This window comes from Alexandromys fortis, unplaced genomic scaffold (genome assembly GCF_014885135.2).
Source record: "Alexandromys fortis isolate MF-2015 unplaced genomic scaffold, M_Fortis_MF-2015_v1.1 scaffold_119, whole genome shotgun sequence".
Lineage (NCBI taxonomy): Eukaryota > Metazoa > Chordata > Mammalia > Rodentia > Cricetidae > Alexandromys > Alexandromys fortis.
Genome location: NW_026067991.1, coordinates 3,676,421 through 3,696,520, shown reverse-complemented (window position 1 = coordinate 3,696,520; position 20,100 = coordinate 3,676,421). Strand labels below are relative to the sequence as shown.

The 20,100-nt window shown below is 48.0% G+C and overlaps 1 protein-coding gene across 2 annotated transcripts in view; it reads right to left on the bottom strand.

The window, feature by feature from the left end:
• Positions 1-20,100, bottom strand: part of Itgb5 (integrin subunit beta 5) — a 108,068-nt gene that overhangs the window by 45,046 nt on the left and 42,922 nt on the right. For both annotated transcript variants that reach the window (XM_050159829.1, XM_050159830.1), the window contains exons 5-6: positions 16,700-16,868; positions 324-485 (exon numbers count right to left, since the gene is read on the bottom strand). In XM_050159829.1, the coding sequence (XP_050015786.1) occupies positions 324-485; positions 16,700-16,868 (331 nt within the window). The remainder of the gene's footprint in view (positions 1-323; positions 486-16,699; positions 16,869-20,100) is intronic.

Genomic DNA, 20,100 nt, shown 5'->3' with positions numbered 1-20,100 from the left:
AAAGACGGATGAGGCCACTGCTCTCTGGAATTGAGCAGTGATGCTGGAAGGTGTGTGTGTGTGGGGGGGGGTGTCAATCAAAGTGAGGAGAAAGGAGTATAAGAAGCAGTTTAACGAGGTCCATAAGGATTTTAAGAGCTATTGGTGGGTACAGTGGTCGCCATTGGGTGAGGTCCTATAGTTACAGGCCAAAATGATAAACAAAACTGGATCCCCAGGATGGAGTAGAACATAGTGAGCACTGAGGACCAAGGAAGAAGTTTCCAGGGGCAGGGCGGGCATGGGATGACAGGGAGAGGTAAGGGGAGCCCCCCAGTCCTCACCATTTGGTTGGACGCGGTGTATTCATTGGCTTCATTCAGGTGACACTGGCCATCGTGTGGCTGAACCAGGCCACCCAGTTTTCCATCCAGCGCGATGTGGGGCACGTCATCCGTTGTGAACACCAGCAAGTGCAGAGCATCTTTGCGCCAACCGATCTTTTCCTGAAAGACGGAAGACAGAGGGTGCTGTAGCCTGAACAAATCTGCCCGGGGCATCATCCAAGACGACAGCAGCTGGCCACAGGGCTCCAAACCATCGGAATCAGAGGCACGCCCTTCCCGCAGCAGCATGGCCTCTCACTTAGACCCACTCCACAGAGGCACAGATGAGAAATCGCCAAGCACTGCCCACACAGGCCCACATGCCTAGACACCCACTCCAGCATCATCCTCTTCCCGGGGCCTGACTTCATCCAAAGGCTACATCTCAGGAAGATTCCTTCTCGGGCTCCAGAACAAGCCTGACCCCACCCCGATGTCTTCTTTACATGTAGAAGGCTGGCTAAGATTGTAGAAGATGATGGTTAAACACTTCAGACCCTGGTAGACAGGAATCATTCAGAGTGAAGTACCCGAATGGCCAAGAGGTGGTAAGAAACACCATCTATCCTGGTAGGTGCGAACTCTCCAGTCCTTCCAGAAATCACTTCAGTGCCCAGAGTGCATCAGATGAGCTATTTTTCCCTTACTGCTTCACTATATGAGATTATCTGAGGCTCAGCTAAACACAGTACCATGGCAAGGAAGGGGCTCCATACTGTTCATATGCAGCCACTATAGCCACTATATTGCACAAAGACACTCAGGAATTATCATAGGAACTGGAATACACGATCACTCTTTACTATCGGGGAAAGGGCATTGCAGAATGTATTGGTGACTATAGAAAGAACTGAAACTCTGCTAGGAGTAAGCGATTCTACCCACTAGCTAGGGAACTCACGGAGGTGGGATTCATAGACCCCAAAGGTATGAACACTGGTGTCCTCTCAACGGCAGATGAGGACTTGCGTACCACCCTCTCACTCCTCATCGTCTGAACAGTTATGATGCTGCCTTAACCCACCTAAAAGCAGTATGGGCACAGAAAAATATATCATATTGTCAAACAAAACAAGAGAGAGAAGAGGAAAAGGGGTTCAACAGAGGCCTGGAGACCTGCTGCAGACAAGAGCCATCACCTAGTGAGGAGTCAGGTTTGTAACCATGTAACTTTTGTCCAACAAGCAGCTACCCATTTCCTGCTGTGGGCCAGATCCCTTGGAAGGTCACAGATCTTNAAAAAAAAAAAAAAAAAAAAAAAAAAAAAGCTTAATCTGGCTCTTAAAGATATTCCATTTAAATGAAAACAGCAGCTTCAACATACCATGAAGGTATTAAGGAAGGCAAATACAAGGTTAATGGAAGCCAGGGAGGAGAGGAGAAGGAAGAAGAGGATGATTATGATGACGATGAGAGCAAGATAATGATGATGATAATGATGATGATGAGGAGGAGGAGGAAGAGGAAGAGGATGATGATGATGGGGAGGAGGAGGAAGAGGAAGAGGATGATGATGATGATGATGGAGAGGAGGAGGAAGAGGATAAGAGATGACTGTGATGGAGGGCTGAGGTAGAGAAAGCCCTTCCCAATTTGGATAAAACTCAAGCTGCTCTGGAAGGATGAGGAGAACCCTTCAAGAAAACGGGAAGAAGAAATAGGGAGGGAGGGAGGGAGGGAGGGAGGGAGGGAGGGAGGGAGGGGAAAGGGAAACAGGCATTCTAGGCATTGGCATTTCTTTCGACAGGAAAGGGGCACAGCAAAGAGACCCCCACATCTTGGGGAGCTGGAGCCCCCTCAAAGCTATACCAGGACAAGCTAGTCATGGGACCCTGAGCTAGGACGAGGCTTTTCTTGGTGGGACAGGAAGAAGATGTAGAGCAGCTGCCAGGGTTGTGCTAGGCTCTGACTCCTGGTCTGTTATTTTTCACGTTCTGAATGTGTATGCATACACTTAAAAAGAGAGAATACCACACTACATAAATTATCCCTCAATAAGCCAGACTTTAAAAAGAACCACCAGCTTTAAGAAGTATTTAATCTGTCAACTCAGTGATTTTATTTCACGGGACTCTAGTCACAAAAGTACCACGAAATTATGCATAACCATGTTTGATTGGGAGAAAGGAAAAAAGGGCAAAGACATGAATATCCTAGTAGATGGGAATAGGGATGTGAACGGAGATAGCCCCTGCCCCACACTAGAAATTATGTTTATAGGAAGTCTGAAATTAGCCAGATGGTGGTGGCGCACACCTTTAATCCCAGCACTCGGGAGGCAGAGGCAGGCAGATCTCTGTGAGTTCAAGGCCAGCATGGTCTACAGAGTGAGTTCCGGGACAGGCTCCAAAGCTACAGAGGAAAGAAAACCCTGTCTCAATAAACCAGAATAAAAAAGTCTGAAATTACATTCAGACAATGACGATGGAACAAAGAAGCAGATATCTGCAGTATGATTACCAAGCGCGTAAGAAACATAGAATTCTGTTTTAAAAGACCAGGAGACATTGGGGGGAAATGCCGTAATGTGTTTGGAGTTGGATTATGAGTAATCTTTTTATTCCCATTATTTTTAAACTACAAGCACTGCATTTGTGAGACTGATCTTTGAATGCTTTGTTCAGGTTCCGTTTTTCTCTGGCAGCTTCTCTGTGGTCTGGTGGAGACACAGTCAGATGAGGGGTTAGGTTAGCAAGGGTCAGACAACACTGAACTTGGATGTGTGTGCACAGTGAAGGAGACATCTCAGGAAAGAGCCCAGTACACAGCAGTGTTTAATCTACGACTGCTAGGTCCCAAAATCAACGTTTGCTGGAAGGAAAGCAGCTGGAGCAGGCACCGCTCCACGAATAACAGTAAGTCTATTTCCTCTAAGTGGACTCCTGATCACTAACCGGTGTCAACAGCCTTGGCCCAGAGGTCAGGTCACAGGAATGGGTCAGAACACAGTCAACTCACCCACGTAGGCTGTCAGCTTTCAGACTTCACATGGCAACTCCAGAGTTATTTATATTCAAAATAAACTGCCTACTGTCTGGCTGCCCGTAAGGTTATTTGTGTTGAAGACTTGCGTTTTGTATTCCATATTCAAGACGAGGAACAGCACTAGGTAGGGAGGTTTTATTCCTCATTTGAACGGAAGTTACTGAACTATGATACAGAACATCCGAGGGAGCTAGAGCCCAACATCTCTGGAAAAGATGAATCTACGTTCAAGTCTCTGCTTTGCTCCAACTGTGGAGCCCTATGAGAGCCCCTCGTTTTTCTCAGCCTTTGGGAAACGAAACTGAATCTGCTTGGCATGGCTGTTGCTGGGTCTTTCTACACAGGAGATCTGAAAAAGTGCTTGGCACATAAAGGAACCTATCAGGGGACTCAAGATTATTAGTCAAGGGCCAGGATTAACCAGTTCACTTTCTCCTCTTCCACTACTTGGTAGTAAGGCCACATAACTGTTACAGGGACGATGAATTATTCCAAAGCAAGTGGTTAGAAAGCCCTGCATTAATTAAGAACCTGCTGCATGCATGTTAAAGTGGGCAAAGTTAAGTTGGCCATGTGGCACACACCTATAATCCTAGCCTTTAGGGTGCTGAAGCAGGATCATGAGTCTGGGGCCAGCCTGGGCAGAGTGAATTTCAGGTTATTCTGAACTACACGGTGAGACTCTGCGGAGTGGCTTAAGAGAAAAATGTCGCCAGAGGTTTGGCTGTTTGCACACCGGGTCCCTATCTGGTGGTAGTTTGGACAGGTCTTAGAACCCTTAGAAGGAGCAGCCTTGCTACAGGAAGTACGCTACTGGGGGATGGCTATGAGTGTGTTTAAAGCCTCTCCCCACTTTCAGGTTACTCTCAGCTTCCTGTGTGACAAGATGTGAACAGCCAGCTTCCTGTTTCAGCTGCCTGCCTCCATGCTTCCCCAACCACAGCGGATTCTCTCTCTCTGGAACCATAGCCAATACAAACCCTTCTGCAGGTGGCTTTTGGTCATGGTGTTTACCACAGGGACAGAAAAGGAACCAGGGCACCTGGTCCCAAAACAAACAAAAGACCTCAAAGGCTGATGAAAATCTGTGGAAACCAGACCCCTCAAGCTCTGCAGCTGGAATTATAAAATGATACAGATACTTTGGAAAAACACTGACAATTCCTTAACACGTTAAACACTATGATCAGACCAGCTAACCTGCTCCAGGTATTAACCCAAAAGAAACAGAAGTATATGTCCATTAAAAAAAGACAAGAACATTGATATTCGTAGAGCTTTCTGGGAACAGACAAAAACTAGAAACAGCCCAAATCCATGAGCAGGTAAACAGTTAGATAAACTGCTGGGTAGCTGTGCAGTGCTAGACCACAAAGGGAATGAGTGGACACATTTGCCAGCAAGGAGGACTCTCGGAATAATGGCACAGAGTCGAACAGGCCAGACAAAAAAGAATAATGTACGGTATATATAAAATTTTAGCAAGTACATCTTATGTGCAGTGAGAGTCAGTTTGTGGTTGCTTAGGGGAGATGCAGAAGGAGAAATGACAGGGGTACAAACTCACAGTCTAAATATGTTCATTAGCTTACTGACTGGGGTGGGGGACTTGCATGCCTGCCAAAGCGCCAAAGTGGAGTCCAGAGGACAATTTGTGGGAGTCGGTTCTCTCCTCCCACCATTTAAGTGAGACCTGGGGCTCAAACTCAGGTTGTCAGGCTTGGTGGCAAACATCTTTTCTGGATGAGCTATCTCACCAGTCCGATATTATTTTGGATTTGATGATGGTATACATGCCATTTTCTTCAAACGGGGCCAGGTACAGTGCAACATATGTGTGAGTAATCCTAGCACTCAGGAGGCTGAGGGCAGAAGGATTCCAAGTTTGAAGAGACTATTTCAAAACCCAAAGCAAAAAGAAGATAAAAAAGTGTGCCAGATACACAGTTCCAGGGTATGGTTTATGAATGTTGCCATTTTAAAGACCACACAATATATAATATAAAATAAAGAACATTTTAAAGGCACATATTTTTAAAGGTTTGTTTTGCTCAGAGTGTAGTTTAAACACAACACATTCCAAGGGCATGCCTGTGGCCGGGAGGAGACTAGGAATGTCACACATCGACACTTTTCCTTGGCCGCAACTGCAGGCTTGAAGTTAGGCGCTGGTAGATCTGGGTCCAGCCCTACAGCTGCTTCGTCTTACCTGTGTGACCTCGAGCGAGGCACTTAATGTTTGACAAATATCAGTGTGCTCATCTATAAGGGGGAGATGACAACTACTAATAAAACACAGCTGTTGAAAGGAGTAAACAAAACGCCACACAGGGCAGCCAGCGGCGGACCTGCAGCGTGGTAAAGAGGCAGTAACTGTACTCACTGCCAACCACCACCCCTTTCATGGAGCCAAAAACCCCCAGCTATGCCTCGAACTCACAAGCTCACGGCCAGCCACTCTTCCCGTGATATTTATCTCCTTTCTCCTTATTTGCATTTCCTAATTTTCAAGTTGAATGTTCTCTTTTTGAAAATGATTTTCCAAAGGGTCTACCTTTCAGCTAAACCTTTCTCTAAGTCTGAGTAAAATCAACACGTAAACAAAACTATATCATTAAACAGATCAAGGTCAGCCCTCGGATGAAAATGTCAAGGGCGGGCTGAACGGAAGCTCACTGGACTCCGGCAAGAAACCTGGCACCCGGCCAGGACTGCGGTTCATTTGGCTTCTCTGTCTGCTGGTCAGATCTGTATCTAATTCACTGCCGGCCTGCTTCAGCTTTTAACCTCTCAGTCCACGTTCAGTTTAGGTGACGAGACAAGCAACGGGCCCCCTCCTCACCAGTCCCTACAGTGTGCGCAGCTCCAGAAAGATGGTGGTCAGTCTGTACCCTCTTCTCCATCCTAAAACTTCAAGCCTCCTGCCCTCTGCTCTGATCTCACTGTCCCCAAGGAAGGCGGGCTCCTCCCTCCTTGAGGCAACACCGCCTGGTAAATCCCACCCTCTCTGGAGAACATTCCATCAGTCTCTCCCCGGCTCCTTCCCACGTGCTTAAAAATATACTTGTAGCCCGGCGATCATAACCCTTCTGTGACCCTGCTTCTCCAATGGACTCTCACGCCTCATCTCTCTTAAGTGTTGCCTCTGTTTCCTCATTCAGTTCCCCATACTCTGACCCCTCTCAGCTGCCCGTAGAAAGGAGAAATAGGGACTGAGAGTTGGGGACCAGCCCTTCCCAGTCTAAGAAAATAAACAAAAGCTGGCTACTCCCCAAGGCTCAGACAGACTCGCTGGCTTATTCATCTCCAACAGCTGGCCCCAGAGAGCCTGAGGTCTGGAAGAAGAGACTGGGGTGCAAGGGGCTTGGTTTCTGTATTTTGAGGGCACAGGTCTCTAGCCTATGGGGCAAGTTAGTTTCTTGAGGATGGAAGGAGTCGCTCAGTGGCTACAATGTCTGACAAAGGAAAGCGGTCCTTCACGTGACAGAGAATAGTTTCCACCCTCCTTTTCCTGGCTCTCCTGAGGGGACCCCCCCCCACACACACACACACAACAGTAAAGTGGCTACATGGGCAACCAGAGGAAGGCACAGAAAGATCTGCTAGACGCCAGTTTAAAGTAAACTGTGCTTAGCAAATAAAATTCTTGTATGCGGAAGGAGGTGGTGGTGGCCAATCAAAGAAGGGATATTGATGAGACCTGCAGGAAACAGGCTCAAGCCAGCTACTGTGATTCCAAACCACCAGGGAGTGACCGGGTAGAAAAGTCACCGGGAGGCTAGGGAAGCTGCTCAGTGGCAGAGCACCGGCCTAGCACGCGTGAGGCCCTGGATTCGATCCAAAATCCTGAAGAGGGCTGGGGAGAAATGAAGGAGGGGAGGGAGAGGAGTGCTGAGGAGGGAGGGGAACTGGGGGAGAAAAACATTTTTTCTTGGGGAGGGGTTTCCTACACAGGGCCTTGCTATGTAGCCCTGGCTGTCCTGGAATTCACTATGTAAATCAGGCTGTCCTGGAACTCAGAGATCTGCCTGCCTCTGCCTCTCAAGGGCTGGAGAAATAGTTCAGAAGTGCAATGTATGCCTAATAGGCACCAGGTCCTGGGTTCAACTCCAGTACAAAACAAATAAATACAACGGTTATGCCAGGACTTGCCCAAGGCTCCACAGACCCATTTTGTAAAAAGTTATTTACACATAGGGACCACACAGAGCATGGCAAGTCAGAGGGGCCATTCCCAAGAATATGTGTTTACGGAAATATGTAAGGAACCCCAGTGAGCATCAGCCAGCCTCTCTCTGGTGCAGGAATCTTTCCTCTGGCATCTGAGCCAATGGGCTCAGAGCCCACACCCACCCTCTGCCTCATCAGGCAGCTGCTCTGGCACTGAGCAGCAATCCTTGTTAGAAATTCTTCCCTATCAGGAACCCCGGGACTCCAGGCTGCCGCCGCCTGGCTACTCATGTGTCCCCTCCAGCCAGAAGGGCCCTTCCCTCCTCTGTGATAGGTGAAGTCAGTTAATACACTCCTCACAGTATCTCCCCTCAGAGGACAGCATTTCTATGTCCAGCGCCATCCGCCTACCCATCTCTGCTTTCTTACTATCACCATTTTAAAACAGAGTTTTCATTTTACATGCATGTATGTCTACCTGGTGTGTGTGTATGTGTCCCTCATGCATGCTGGTGCCTGCAGATGGCAGAAGAGGGAGTCAGATCCCCTGGAACTAGAGTTACAGATGGTTCTGAGCTTCCATGTGGACCAGGAGCTAAACCTGTGTCCTCTCCTAGGGCAGGAAGCTCTTATCCCCTGAGCTATCTTTGTAGCCCCTCTATACATTTAAAACATAATCACCAGGGCAGACCTAGTCCACTAGATGTGTTATGGCCCACAAAGAGGAAAGTAAGGCTGAGACAGAGGCCTGCAGACCTCTGATTGGGCCCTGCATACACGGCCTGTGTGTCAAACGCATCTTCCATTAGGGTCACAGTGAACCAAAGGCTCCAGAATCATTCCATAACACTTACTTACATGTGTGAACCACCAGAACATGGCAAGTCAGAGGGGCACATTCAAGGATGTCCTGCGGAGAATTTGGTCTGGGAATCTGAGAGAAGACCACTTCTCTCCTATCTTAGGAAACAGGAGGAGGTGCCTGCCTCTGTGTTGTTAGCTCACTGCCCTGGCTTACTAGTGCGGAGACAACACCACATTCTCTGTGGAAAGCTACTCAAATGCGGTCCTAGAATAGAGGCCCATCAGCTTCAGTGAGGACAGAATTGCCCAGCTCTCCCATCTCAAGATCATTCCTCCAACCATGAAGAGGTCCTTAAGCTGGAAGTCAATACTACCCCATAGTCCTAGCTGGCACTGAATGATCATTCGCCCCAAACTTCCCCTCTGCTAAAAACGATCCATTCTGCAAATGGCAGTGTCTGACCATGGCAGTGTCTGATTCTATGAGAGCCTAGAAGCAGAACTGGTGGGTCTGAAGCCCTTTCAAACCTGGGGCAGATAAAGAAGAGCACAAAGCTCTCCCATTTTACAGACAGGAAAGCTGGGGACGTGCTCCACCAGCTTGCTGACCTTGGGACCACCCAGTGGAAATACCAAGCACCATCAGTTACAGACCAACTGTGCCTGACGAAGAGCAAAGTCGTGACTCCATGGAGAAGCAGCAGTACAGCCATCTTAGTTGTCCCACAGGGTTGTGGGTAACCACAATGGTGCCTTAGGCCAGGCTCTCATTGGAAGCTCACCCTTCTGCTCTCATGTGATTTCAAAGACAGCACAGGCTCCAATGTCAAAGTTAAGTACATTTAATGCATGCACAGGAATCCATCTGCCAGCTCCGGCCCTGACATTTCTAACTGTGGCAATTTGGAGATGTTACTTAACTTGTCACGATAGGAGACAGTACAATCACTTTCAAAGGAAAGAGTAAAACCCTTGGAGCTTGGTGCACAGCCCGGGAGAAGTAAAAGGGCCGAGCCAGCCTTTAGGGGAGGAAGGCTGTCATTTACCATTGGGTCCTAAGAGGCCCGTTTGCCCAGCTGCTCCTTAGATCTTGTTCTCTCTTTGCCTTCCAAGTAGGGTTAAGTTTAGAGGCAGATCTGTAGCCACCTCAACCTCGAGCCCCTCACTGTACCTCATGGGTACACAGTAAGTACTCAACAGACTTTCAGACTGTCAAGGGAACATTAACCTTTCCAGAAGGGGTTGAGGGGAAGAGGGGACAGGTGCGGAGGAGAAAGGGAAGAGAGGGGGGTGGCCTGTTTAACCAGTGCAGATTCCCCAATAGACCAGAGCTTGAGGACCAAAGCTTCTTAATTGAAACATGGCCCACAGGGGAAATCAAGTTTTCATTGTGGGATTGGCTTCCCGAATGACCAACCACACTGACATTTGGGCCTGTTTCCATTACTCTGTAACAATAAACATGCTCTCCTTAGGAGTTTGTTTTTCCTGCTCCTAACCATACTTTGCAATGGAATATACTTGGGAGAAAAAAAAATCTGCTCTGTGGTTAATGAGGCCACAGTGTAGAATTTCTTTCCTTGAGGAAAGAAGTCGCTTGTGACTCAGGGTCCAAACATCCACCTCAAGTCCAAAGCCCAGAGAGCACGGCAGGGCATCTCTGGTGCAGGCTGCGGAGCAGGGGCCAAGCTGGGCTGAAGGCACTGTAGAATGTAGAACGTTGAGCCATACAGATTTTCCATTAGGGGATTAAGGATGTAGCTCAGTGGTAGTGTTCTAGCCTGAGCAAGCAAGACCCATAGTGATTCCTAGCACTAGAGAAAGTACATGAATAAATAAAATGTTTGGTTTTTTTGTAGGAGAGATGCCGATAGGCAATATCAACGACAGACAAATAGCAATGATTTCATACGGGCCAGTGGAATGCTTATAAAAAGGATGCTTAATTTACCCTCAATTGGATCCCCCAAGTCAAATAAAACTGTAGCTGGACATGGTGGTACACATCTTTAAAGTCAGTGCTTAGGAGCAGGGCAAGTGGATTGCTTTGAGTTAAGGGGCCAGCCTGGTCTACATAGTGAGTTCCAGGCAACTTAGGGAAACCTGTCTTTAAAAAACACAAAGCCCTAAGAGCAGGGTCCTTCTCTCAGTTTCTTTCCTTTTCTCTCCACCAGAGCGGCTACTGAGTTGAGAGTATTGCAATAACCGTACTACCAACTCCACTTCAGAGGGCGCTTATCACACACTATGGATGCCACGGAGGCAGCAAAGCATGGTGGGAAGGTGGATGAGAGAGGCGCAGGGGGATCTGGGCTATTTCTGAGCTTCCTTCAGGAGCACAGAGACACCTATGAGCACAAGGCACTGTTCCCTCACCGAGTGTGTAAACAAACCTAGCCTGTGCTAGGCAGTGCAAAATGGCAGCACCTATAGTGTCTCAAAGAGCAGACACCCCATTCAAGTAATGCCCTGACCTAGTGAGGGTGATCGATCAGGGAAATTTCCCTGATGGACAAACAGTCAAGATGACATTTGCAACACAAGCCAACCAGGTTGGTCATGCAAAGAATGGGAAGGCAGTCCAGGGGGCTGGGAGGTCACTCAGTGGCAGAGAGCACTTGTCCAAGTATGTTTGCAAGTCAGAGGGTCAAGTTCCAGTCTTCCACTTCTGAATCACCCCCGACCACACACGCATGCACACACGTGCGCGTGCATGTGTATACACACACACACACACACACACACACATTGATGTTTAAGAAAAGCAGGTTCAGGGAGGGATGGTATTCAAGCATGGGGCTTTGGGGCAGGGAAGCCCCACAGTATTGTAATTTGCATTTGTTAAAATCTATAGAATCACAACGAACACCAAGACTGAACCCTAGTGTAAAATGCACTGTGTGTGTAATGGGTCAACGTCGGCTCTTGAGCTGGAAGAAGCAAACCATACTGATGTGGGCTATGGCGATGCAGGAGGCTGGAGGTGGGGCGGAAACAGCTTGATGCAATGGATTCTATTAAGAAGACAGAAAATGAAGGAAAGCTAGGAGTGTCGGGGAGAGGGAGTAAGCAAAGGAAGTGGCGTGTGCAAGAGCCCAGCTGCAGTCCGAGAAGTGACTCCAGGCTGCTGCGGTTGGAGTGCAGAAGCCATGAAGGAGGCCGAGGAATCTGATGTACTGGCCGTCATAGAAGCAAAGCCTCAGGCACCCTGGAGCCGCCTGGACTTGCCCCTGGCTGCCTGTCCCTGCCGCGGTCAGTGAGGGGGGCTGCCAGCATGTGTAGATGCCTCCTATGACGGGAAGGGAGGCAGGCACGCGGCTGGTTTATACAGAGGGTAATGGAGATGAACTGTTGCCAGTGCTGTTGGTGATACTGAGCTATTTCCCACCCCTTGTGTGAGAATACCCAGCAGCTGTCAGTGGTAGAACCCCAGCCAGCACAGCAAACCGCGGGTCACAGACTTTGCAGCGTCCCCAAACTAGTGGAGTGGTGGGAAATCATGTATTAAATCACAGTCGAGGGGCCAGGGAGATGGCTCAAACCAGCCGAAAATGCAACCCAATTCGATCCAGAACCTGAGTTGGCTGTGCTCATCTGTAACTCCAGTACCCTGTGGCAGGGCGGGAGGTGGAAAGAGCAGAGTCACCCCTTGGCTTCTCTTGGCCCGTCTAATTTCTTGTAGGCCTTAGACTTGCGTCATGCTTCCAAACCTTGTTTTGGAAATTTGCCGGCCCGTTAGCCTGGAGCCTGCAGCACAGAAACAGAGACAAGACCCTAACTCCATACAGCAAAAATGAAATCCTCTGGCCTCTGCATGTGTGTTCACACACTCTCCCTCTACACACACACACACACACACACACACACACACACACACAGGGGGGGGGGGGGTAGGAAGAAGGGGAGGGAGAGAGGCGGGGAGAGATCCAATACTTTTAATAGTTTCCTGAAGACACTGCTGCGAAGGAAAAGCACACAGACTCTGGAACCCACAGCCCTGAGGCCACGTTCACCACCCCACCCACCCCCTCATCTTCCTGAGGTCCTGGATGCTTCCTGTTTGGGAAATCAGAAAAACAAGCATAGCTCCAGTCTGAATCACCCATCATACATCAACCAGTACAATTTTAGAATAAGGAATAAGCAACTTAAAGTCAACTTCTAGAAAGTTCTGAGGGAAACAGTAAAACGGATAAAGGGAGAAACCATAATCCTGACCCAGAAAAGGTATAAGAAAATTCAGTTAAAGGCTTAATAAAGCATTAAAGGCAATGGTACATTCCAGTTCTGACCCATTTGTACACTGGAAAGAGATGCTGGCGTGAGAGAGACATCACTTAGCTGTGGGTGCCTTAACTTCCTCCGACAGCAATCGAGCAGCTGGCAGAAGCTACCACTAGTAAAAGTAGGGTCCTTGTCCTTGCCCTGAATAGAATCCTAAAGAGAAGCAGGTATTCCTTTAATTTCTTAATTTAATTGCATAAAAAACCTTTGCAAGAAATATACAGCATGCCTTAGAGGCAGATTTTATTTATTTGGTTTTTCAAGACAGGATTTTTCTGTGTAGCCCTGGCTGTCCTAGAACTTGCTCTGTAGACCAGGCTGGCTTTGAACTCACAGAGGTCCGCCTGCCTCTGTCTCCCTAGTGCTGGGACTAAAGGCATGTGCCACCACCGCCCAGTTGAAGGAGCCTCTCAAGACAGCCATGCAGAACCCTGAGTCCCACAGGTTGATAATGAATAATCCAACTCAGGGAAACCAGAGCAAGAAGAACCCGTGATGCTGTGAGTCAGGCCTGTTCTCAGACCGTCACCAACAGCAAAGGTCACCAGAAGCAGAGGAACGCATGTGCACACAGCAGGGCGGACTGTCCAGGCAACTCTGGCCCTTAGGAAGAGCCAGCCAAGTACACAGGGCTCCTTTCTTCCTCTGTCACACCCAGTTGGCAGGACCGAGTTGAAGAGCCTCTAACCTGGGAAATGGGAGCAGACCTAGTGAACAAAGAAATGCTTGGGTGCTGTAAATGGTATCTGACAATCCCTGAAATAATGGGGGGACACAAAACACGATTGGCCATGAGTGGTGACCACTAAGGGTAAACAATAGACATGGTGTTTAATTTCTTGTTCTTCCCATTACTATGTTTGAAATGTTTCATAATAAAAAATAATACACATTCATTGTAGAAATTTAGATAAATACAAAAATGTTAAAACCTCTCAAAAACATAAAAACAAGATATAATTCTATAACCTAAAAATACTGCCATCATTTTGGCCTGTTTCCAGCATTTTCTTTCCTTTCTCTGTATGTGCACATGCTCACAGATTTGTGTGGAGACCAGAGGACACCTTGAGGGCGTTGGTTCTCTCCTTCCCGGGACAGGGTGCCTCTATCCACTGGGTAATATCACCAGACCATTTTTCTTTTATTTGCCAAATAGGATCATTCTAGCAACCCTGGTTTTTAATCTGCCTTCATTAGTCCACTCTTAATTGCCCTTAGGCATTGTTCAAGTTGCTAAAGATTCTGTTTGTTTCGTTGTTTTTTTCTTATGTAGCCCTGGCTGGCTGGAACTCACTTTGTAGACTAGGCTGGCCTTAAATTCAGAGAGATAAGTCAGCCTCTCCCTCTTGAGTGCTAGGATTATAAGCATTCCCCTCAATCTGCTAAAGATTTTTAGTACGATTTTGCTGCCCAGTCATTTACCAAAAGCTAGCCTATGATCTAGTCCTAATACTTTTGCTACAATAAGAAAAATCAATAATAAACCAGGAAAAGTGACATTATAAATTAGGCAATTTCAAATGAGAAAGAAATGTGTTAACACACGTCTAAATGTAACTCCACAGCACAGACGTGGAGAGAAAGTAAACAGAGAAACTGGCAATTTGGAAACAGCAGGATTCTAAACAATGATTAACTTTCCCTGTAGCAAAGGCCCTGATGAAACAGGTCTAAGGCTGACGCGGCTCACAGGGTGCCTCTCAGTCAATTGATAACTCACTAGGTTCAAGGAATAAGTTCAGGAAATCTGCCAGAAACCTCTGAAACACCAAACTTCAAAGGGTGGACTATCGCATCCATTGGGATGACACAGGAGGATTATGCAGGCACAGGTGGACTCTGGTCTCTCTCGGGACCAGTCACCAACTGTAGGCCTATATTTCTTTATGGCATAAAAGCCATAGGCCCAGTCTGAGCTGATCACATAGCTCTGCAGACAAGCTGTCTCTGCCTAACAATAGCAAGGATGTACTTGTTAGAAATGTAGATCTCCTGAGGAAAGGTGTTGACTGAAACTGGTCAGGATGTTTGGTGCTTCCTTCCTTTGTAATTTGGAGGATGTCTTATAGAGATGCTAATTCATAGCCTACCTGACTGCTAGATGTGGATGTGACTTGAGCCCAGGCACCTGGTTGTCTAGGAGACAGCCTAATGTGTTTTCCCGCTCAATTGATAATATATAAGGTGTTTGGAGAATAAACAAGGGATCTTTGGAGAGAGATCTTGCCCTTCCATGATGACCGTATAAGTTGTGTCTGATTATTCCTCACGACTCTGTTCCAGTCCAGTTAGGGAATCTGTGTTGGACCCACACGGGCTCCAACAACCAACGGTCCCAGCACTTGCTCTATCTTCATCTATTGCCCTGCCTGACCTGCAGCTGAGTTTTTCTCCCCACCCCATCCCCCCATACAGTTTTTAAAGATGACTTCCTCCAAAAGAAAATCCACCAAATTCTCTGGGTAAGGGAGGTGAGGGCAATCTTACCTTTTTTTTCCCCCTGCATTATTTTCCCCCTAACAAAATGCTGAATTTGGCTGAATGCCTGTGAAGACAATGCCTCTCTGATCAAAATCAGAATGTTGGTTAAAAAAAAAAGTGGGGGAGTACAATCCATAAACTATTTCACGGCATGTGGAAGATTCAGAGATGACTCAGAAGATTCCATCTGGCATTCAGATTACAAAAAATAAAAAAATAAAAAAAAAACACCAGGGACCACGACCTCTGAATTAGGCCTTGTGCTACTGGCCAGCAGCCACCCGATGGTGCGCCACTGTGATCTCCCACTCTGAAGGAGCCCCCAGGTCTTCTCAAAGGCATAGGCAGAGACTGGCTGTTTTCTATGTCTTTTCCTTCCCCTTGGCCATCTCTGTTGCTGTTTGGGGTTCTTATTTCAGAAATGACAACAGTGGGCTTTGCTCTTATCCATTTCTAAGGATTACTGGGGAAAGTGAATACAGGACAAGCCCAGCAAACACACCCAGAAACACAAGATCACCTGCAGATCACGAAGGAAGCAAGCAGCAGCCACCATGTATGGCCTCAAAGCTAGGTTTTAACCTCTTCTCCAGACCTCCCGAATGTCTAAGAGTTCCTACCACTATCACTCCACTGCTGGTGAACCCCACCACTTCACAGCTGGCGAACCCCACCACTCCATCACTGATGAACCCCACCACTTCACAGCTGGCGAACCCCACCACTCCATCACTGATGAACCCCCAGAGATTTTCCAGACTCATCATCAAGAGGCTGGAGAGATGGCTTTAGAGCACTCTCCGGTCTTCCAGAGGACCCAGGTTCGATTCTCAGCCACTCATAGGGAGGCTTACAACTAACTGTCTATAACTCCAGTTCTGAAGACTCCGAGGTCCTTTTTTTCCCACCTCCATGGGCACTGAGTACGCACTCATACTTACATACATGCAGGCAAAAAATTCACATATGTAACATTTTTTTAAAAATCTTTTAAAACAAGAACACACTGCCATTGTAGACACTGCTGAGCTTTGCTGAGAACTGCCGAGGTCTGGACACACACCAGAAGGATGGGCCAAATGACACCGTACTCATGCTTCAGGAACGAGCTGCAGAATGACTAACCTTCTGCTGCTTCTGTTAAGCTCTTCTGACAGAGAAAATTACTTTAACAACAAGTTGTTATCAATTTCCCACTTATAGATTTCTCCAAATTGGGTACCTCTCAAAGTCAAAGTTCATTTCTGAACTTTGAGGACTATGCCCTCCTTCTGTCAGAGAAACAAGGAAAACAAAAACACAGACATGCAACCGAAGACTGAGTGATTCTGTTTCCCAGCTTGATTCCCCAGTGAGGCAATCTTTAAGGTTAAAAAAACTGCATGAGAAAAAAAAGCCAACGCATAAACACAGCACAGCTGTTGCCTGGCAAAGACACTATCCCACTGCGCAGAGCCCCACCCTACCGTGGAGATCGGACAAGCTCAACTCATCCCGAGTCCAGCTGACTTGATTGCTAGAGATTTCCCCGAGGTGTGGCTGAGCTCTGCCTCTGATGTAAGAGTGGATGTGAGCCGCGTGCTTGGGTGGCTCACCACCGGCCTTACCTTGCAGACAGCCGCCTGGAGAACAGCATCAAAGCCCCCTTCTGGGGCATCACGGTTCCGGGACACTCTCTGCTTCCTCACTTCCTCGTTGAAACTGTCGACTCTGTCTGTGAGAGGCAACAGATGGCGGAACCCGAAGGAGGGGACGCAGTTTGGGAATAACTTGTAACTAGAGAGAGAAGAGAAGAGTTGCCTTTCCGTCATTATCTCTAAGCCTTTTCAGTTTTTAATCACACTTCATTATTTTAGCATGCGTATATGTGTACACACGCATGTACAAGAGCAAGGCAGAGAATAACTTGCAGAGATCAAGTTCCCTCCTTTGATCATGTGGGTTCTGGGGATCAAACTCAGGTCATCAGGCTAAGCGGCGGTCACCTCTACCCACCGAACCATCTCTCTGGCCCCATCTCTAACTATCAATCGAGTGTTCTGGCCTTCACTGCATGCCAGGAAAAACATCAATCAACATTTACCCAGTACCCACCGCCTCCTCTGGGATAAGCAGAGTGGAGAGGACAAAGATACATAACAGCCATCCCTGGCAGCAGGCACACAGCCAGACCACGGAAGTGTGTGGGCAATGGCTCAAAGCGGGGATCGTAGTAGACTCTGCGGCCGGGGGAAGATTTGATGAGGGCCTTGGAAGATGAGTGGGAACAGCGGCAATGTGGGACCAAGGTGGACAATGGCCACACGTGCAGCTGCCGGAAGACCAAGGGCTCACTGGTGACCCCCGGAAAGTGCTGGCCCAATAAGAGGTACGGAATGGAACAGGAATTCAAAACACTCTTCTGCTCCATCACTCACTTATAACATTGCAGTGATAAGAGTATCCACTCGCCGGAGAAATCTAAACTTCTTCCAATGGGAATCTGTAACTGAGAGCTTTGAAAGACATGCGTGTATTCAGGGGATACGGTAAGTGATCCCATTCCTACAGGAAAGTGGTTCTCAATGACAGCGTCAAGCCTGGGCAACAGAAACAGGAAGAGAGGCCTTACATGGGTTCCTGGGATAAAGGAGGGGGCAGAGCGTGGCAGCCACAGAAAAGAAACGCTAGCGGAGCTGTATGAAGGAAGGAGACAGAAGAAGGCCAGTGTGCTGGACGCAGAGTAAAGGGGACAGACTAAGCGGACATGGGGGGCAGTCTGGCCCAGACCTGCAGGATCTGTGACCATGTAAATGAAGTCTCTCTATAGAAAAACAAGAGGCCTGGGAGGAAGGCTTTAGAATCCCATTCAGGCTGTGCCTGGGAAGGGAAACAGGCTTAGCAACTGCAAGAGGTCCCACCATCCCTGCTGCCAAGCCCTGCCTCACCAGTACAGGTCTAGGCAGGCTCCCCTCGTCTTCAGAGAGCCAAACTCTGGCTCTCTAGGAGGTGGTCCTACCCCTAACAATCACAATGCCACTGTCACACAGACCTCACAAGCTGCTGGGGACAGATCACACCCTTGCCCCTGCCCCGCCACTCCCCCGTGGCTCGCGCTCTCTCTCTCTCTCTCTCTCTCTCTCTCTCTCTCTCTCTCTCTCTCTCTCTCTCTCTCTCTCTCTCTCCCAATCCACAAGCCAGTCCTTTCTCTCCAGCCTCTCCAGCTAGACTTCTTTCCCTTGCCTGCACTGAGTCTTCACAAACACCTTAAGCTTAGACTGGTTGGCTATTTTTAACCCCACAGCTCAGGCCACCCAAAGATTTTGTGTAGCTTCCTCATTGTATAGAAACAAGTGTAGACACTGAGTTCCCATTGGAAGAAGGAGCGGAGACCCCGCCCACACCGATCCGACAGACAGACAAGCACAGAGGGGAGGGAAACACATCCACAAATGCATTCCATTCTTCCTCCAAGCTCTTAGTCCCTTCTGTTGTTCCTGGCCTCGGGTGTGTGCTTGTTGTGACAGTCGGGAGGAGAGACCTAATAACTGCCCTGAAAAGAGAAACCAGGAGAGCTGAAAAGAGCAGCCATGGTGCCTCAGCGCTTACACCTCCCTTCCTGTCTGCGAGCAGACCTGCTCTGGCTGCAGAGAACTGAAGAGAACTTCTCTTGTCTCCTGCAGAGAAGTCGGACTACAGGCCTCGTGCTGTAGTCCAGTCAGGGACACCTCTGACGGGACACAGCTTTGCCACACAGATCCTGGGAAGGCATCACTAAAACAGCATGCCACCTGGGACAGATTTCTGGCTTAGTCCTTGGAGTCGCTCCAGAGTAGCCTGGAGATCCGTGTTTTAATCACCATGCAGGAGGTTACTCCATACATACTGTGTCTATGCTATGGAATCCCAGTGGAGGGACATTTATGAAGAAAGCTACTCAAGACTATTAACCAGGAAGATGAAAAATAAATAAGTACAGAGCTCTGTGTGTGTGTGTGCGTGCATGTGTGCGCACACACGCATGCACGCACACAACCCCCCCCCCCCAATGCATTCATGTAAAAAGTGAATCCAGAGCTGGGCAGTGGTTTAATCCCAGTCCCCAGGAGGCAGAGGCAGAAGGATCTAAGTTCAGGGCCAGCATGGTCTATAGAGAGAGTTCCAGGACAGCCAGGAATACAAAGAAACCCTATCTTGAAAAAAACAATGAATCTAGTTTGAAGACATTGGATCTCAGCAAATTCTAGAAATGATGTAATACTAAAGACAAGATTGTAGAATGCGTTAGTATGGAAGGCACCTCTCTTAGCCTGAATACAGAGAAAGTCTAGACAAAATATAATTTAAAAAATCCAAATAGCCATGATTGAAGGCTACAAGAGAAGAGAAAATGGCGTGCAAATGAATGAGCTGAAGAGAGGGAGTAGGTCGGCGGAAAGAAACCTGGGTTTGCAGCTGGAGGAGCCCAGGAGAGACTGGAGCTGCCTCGCTCTCTACAGAAAGCTGGATGCTACTAAGACCTGTAGTACTGAGCCAATCATGAATCTCCAACCACCAGCCTACAATAAGAGGCAAGGATGTTAACTATCCACTGCAGGCTATGCGCAAGAGAGAAAAACATGAGGTCTAGAGAGGAAGTTCGGGGTTAGGAACACAGACTGCTCTTGCAGAGGACCTGAATTCACCTGTAACTCCAGCTCCAAGGGATCTAACACCTCTGGACTCCGTAGGCACTACACTCAGACGTACAATCCCTCCACCCAACACATACATAATTAAAAATAAATTTTTAAAACGGGGCTGGGGAGAGAGAGAGAACCTCACATAAAAATCACTTTAGGGCTAAAGACAGGCTCAGTGACTAAGAGAGTTTGCTGCTCTTCCAGAGGATCCAAGTTCAGTTCCCAGCACCCACATCAGGCAGCTCAGGATTGCCAGTGACTCCAGCTCCAGGGGCTCCAGCGCCCTCTTCTGGCCTCCTTGGGCACCAGCACACATGCATACACATAAATAAAATAGACAAACACAG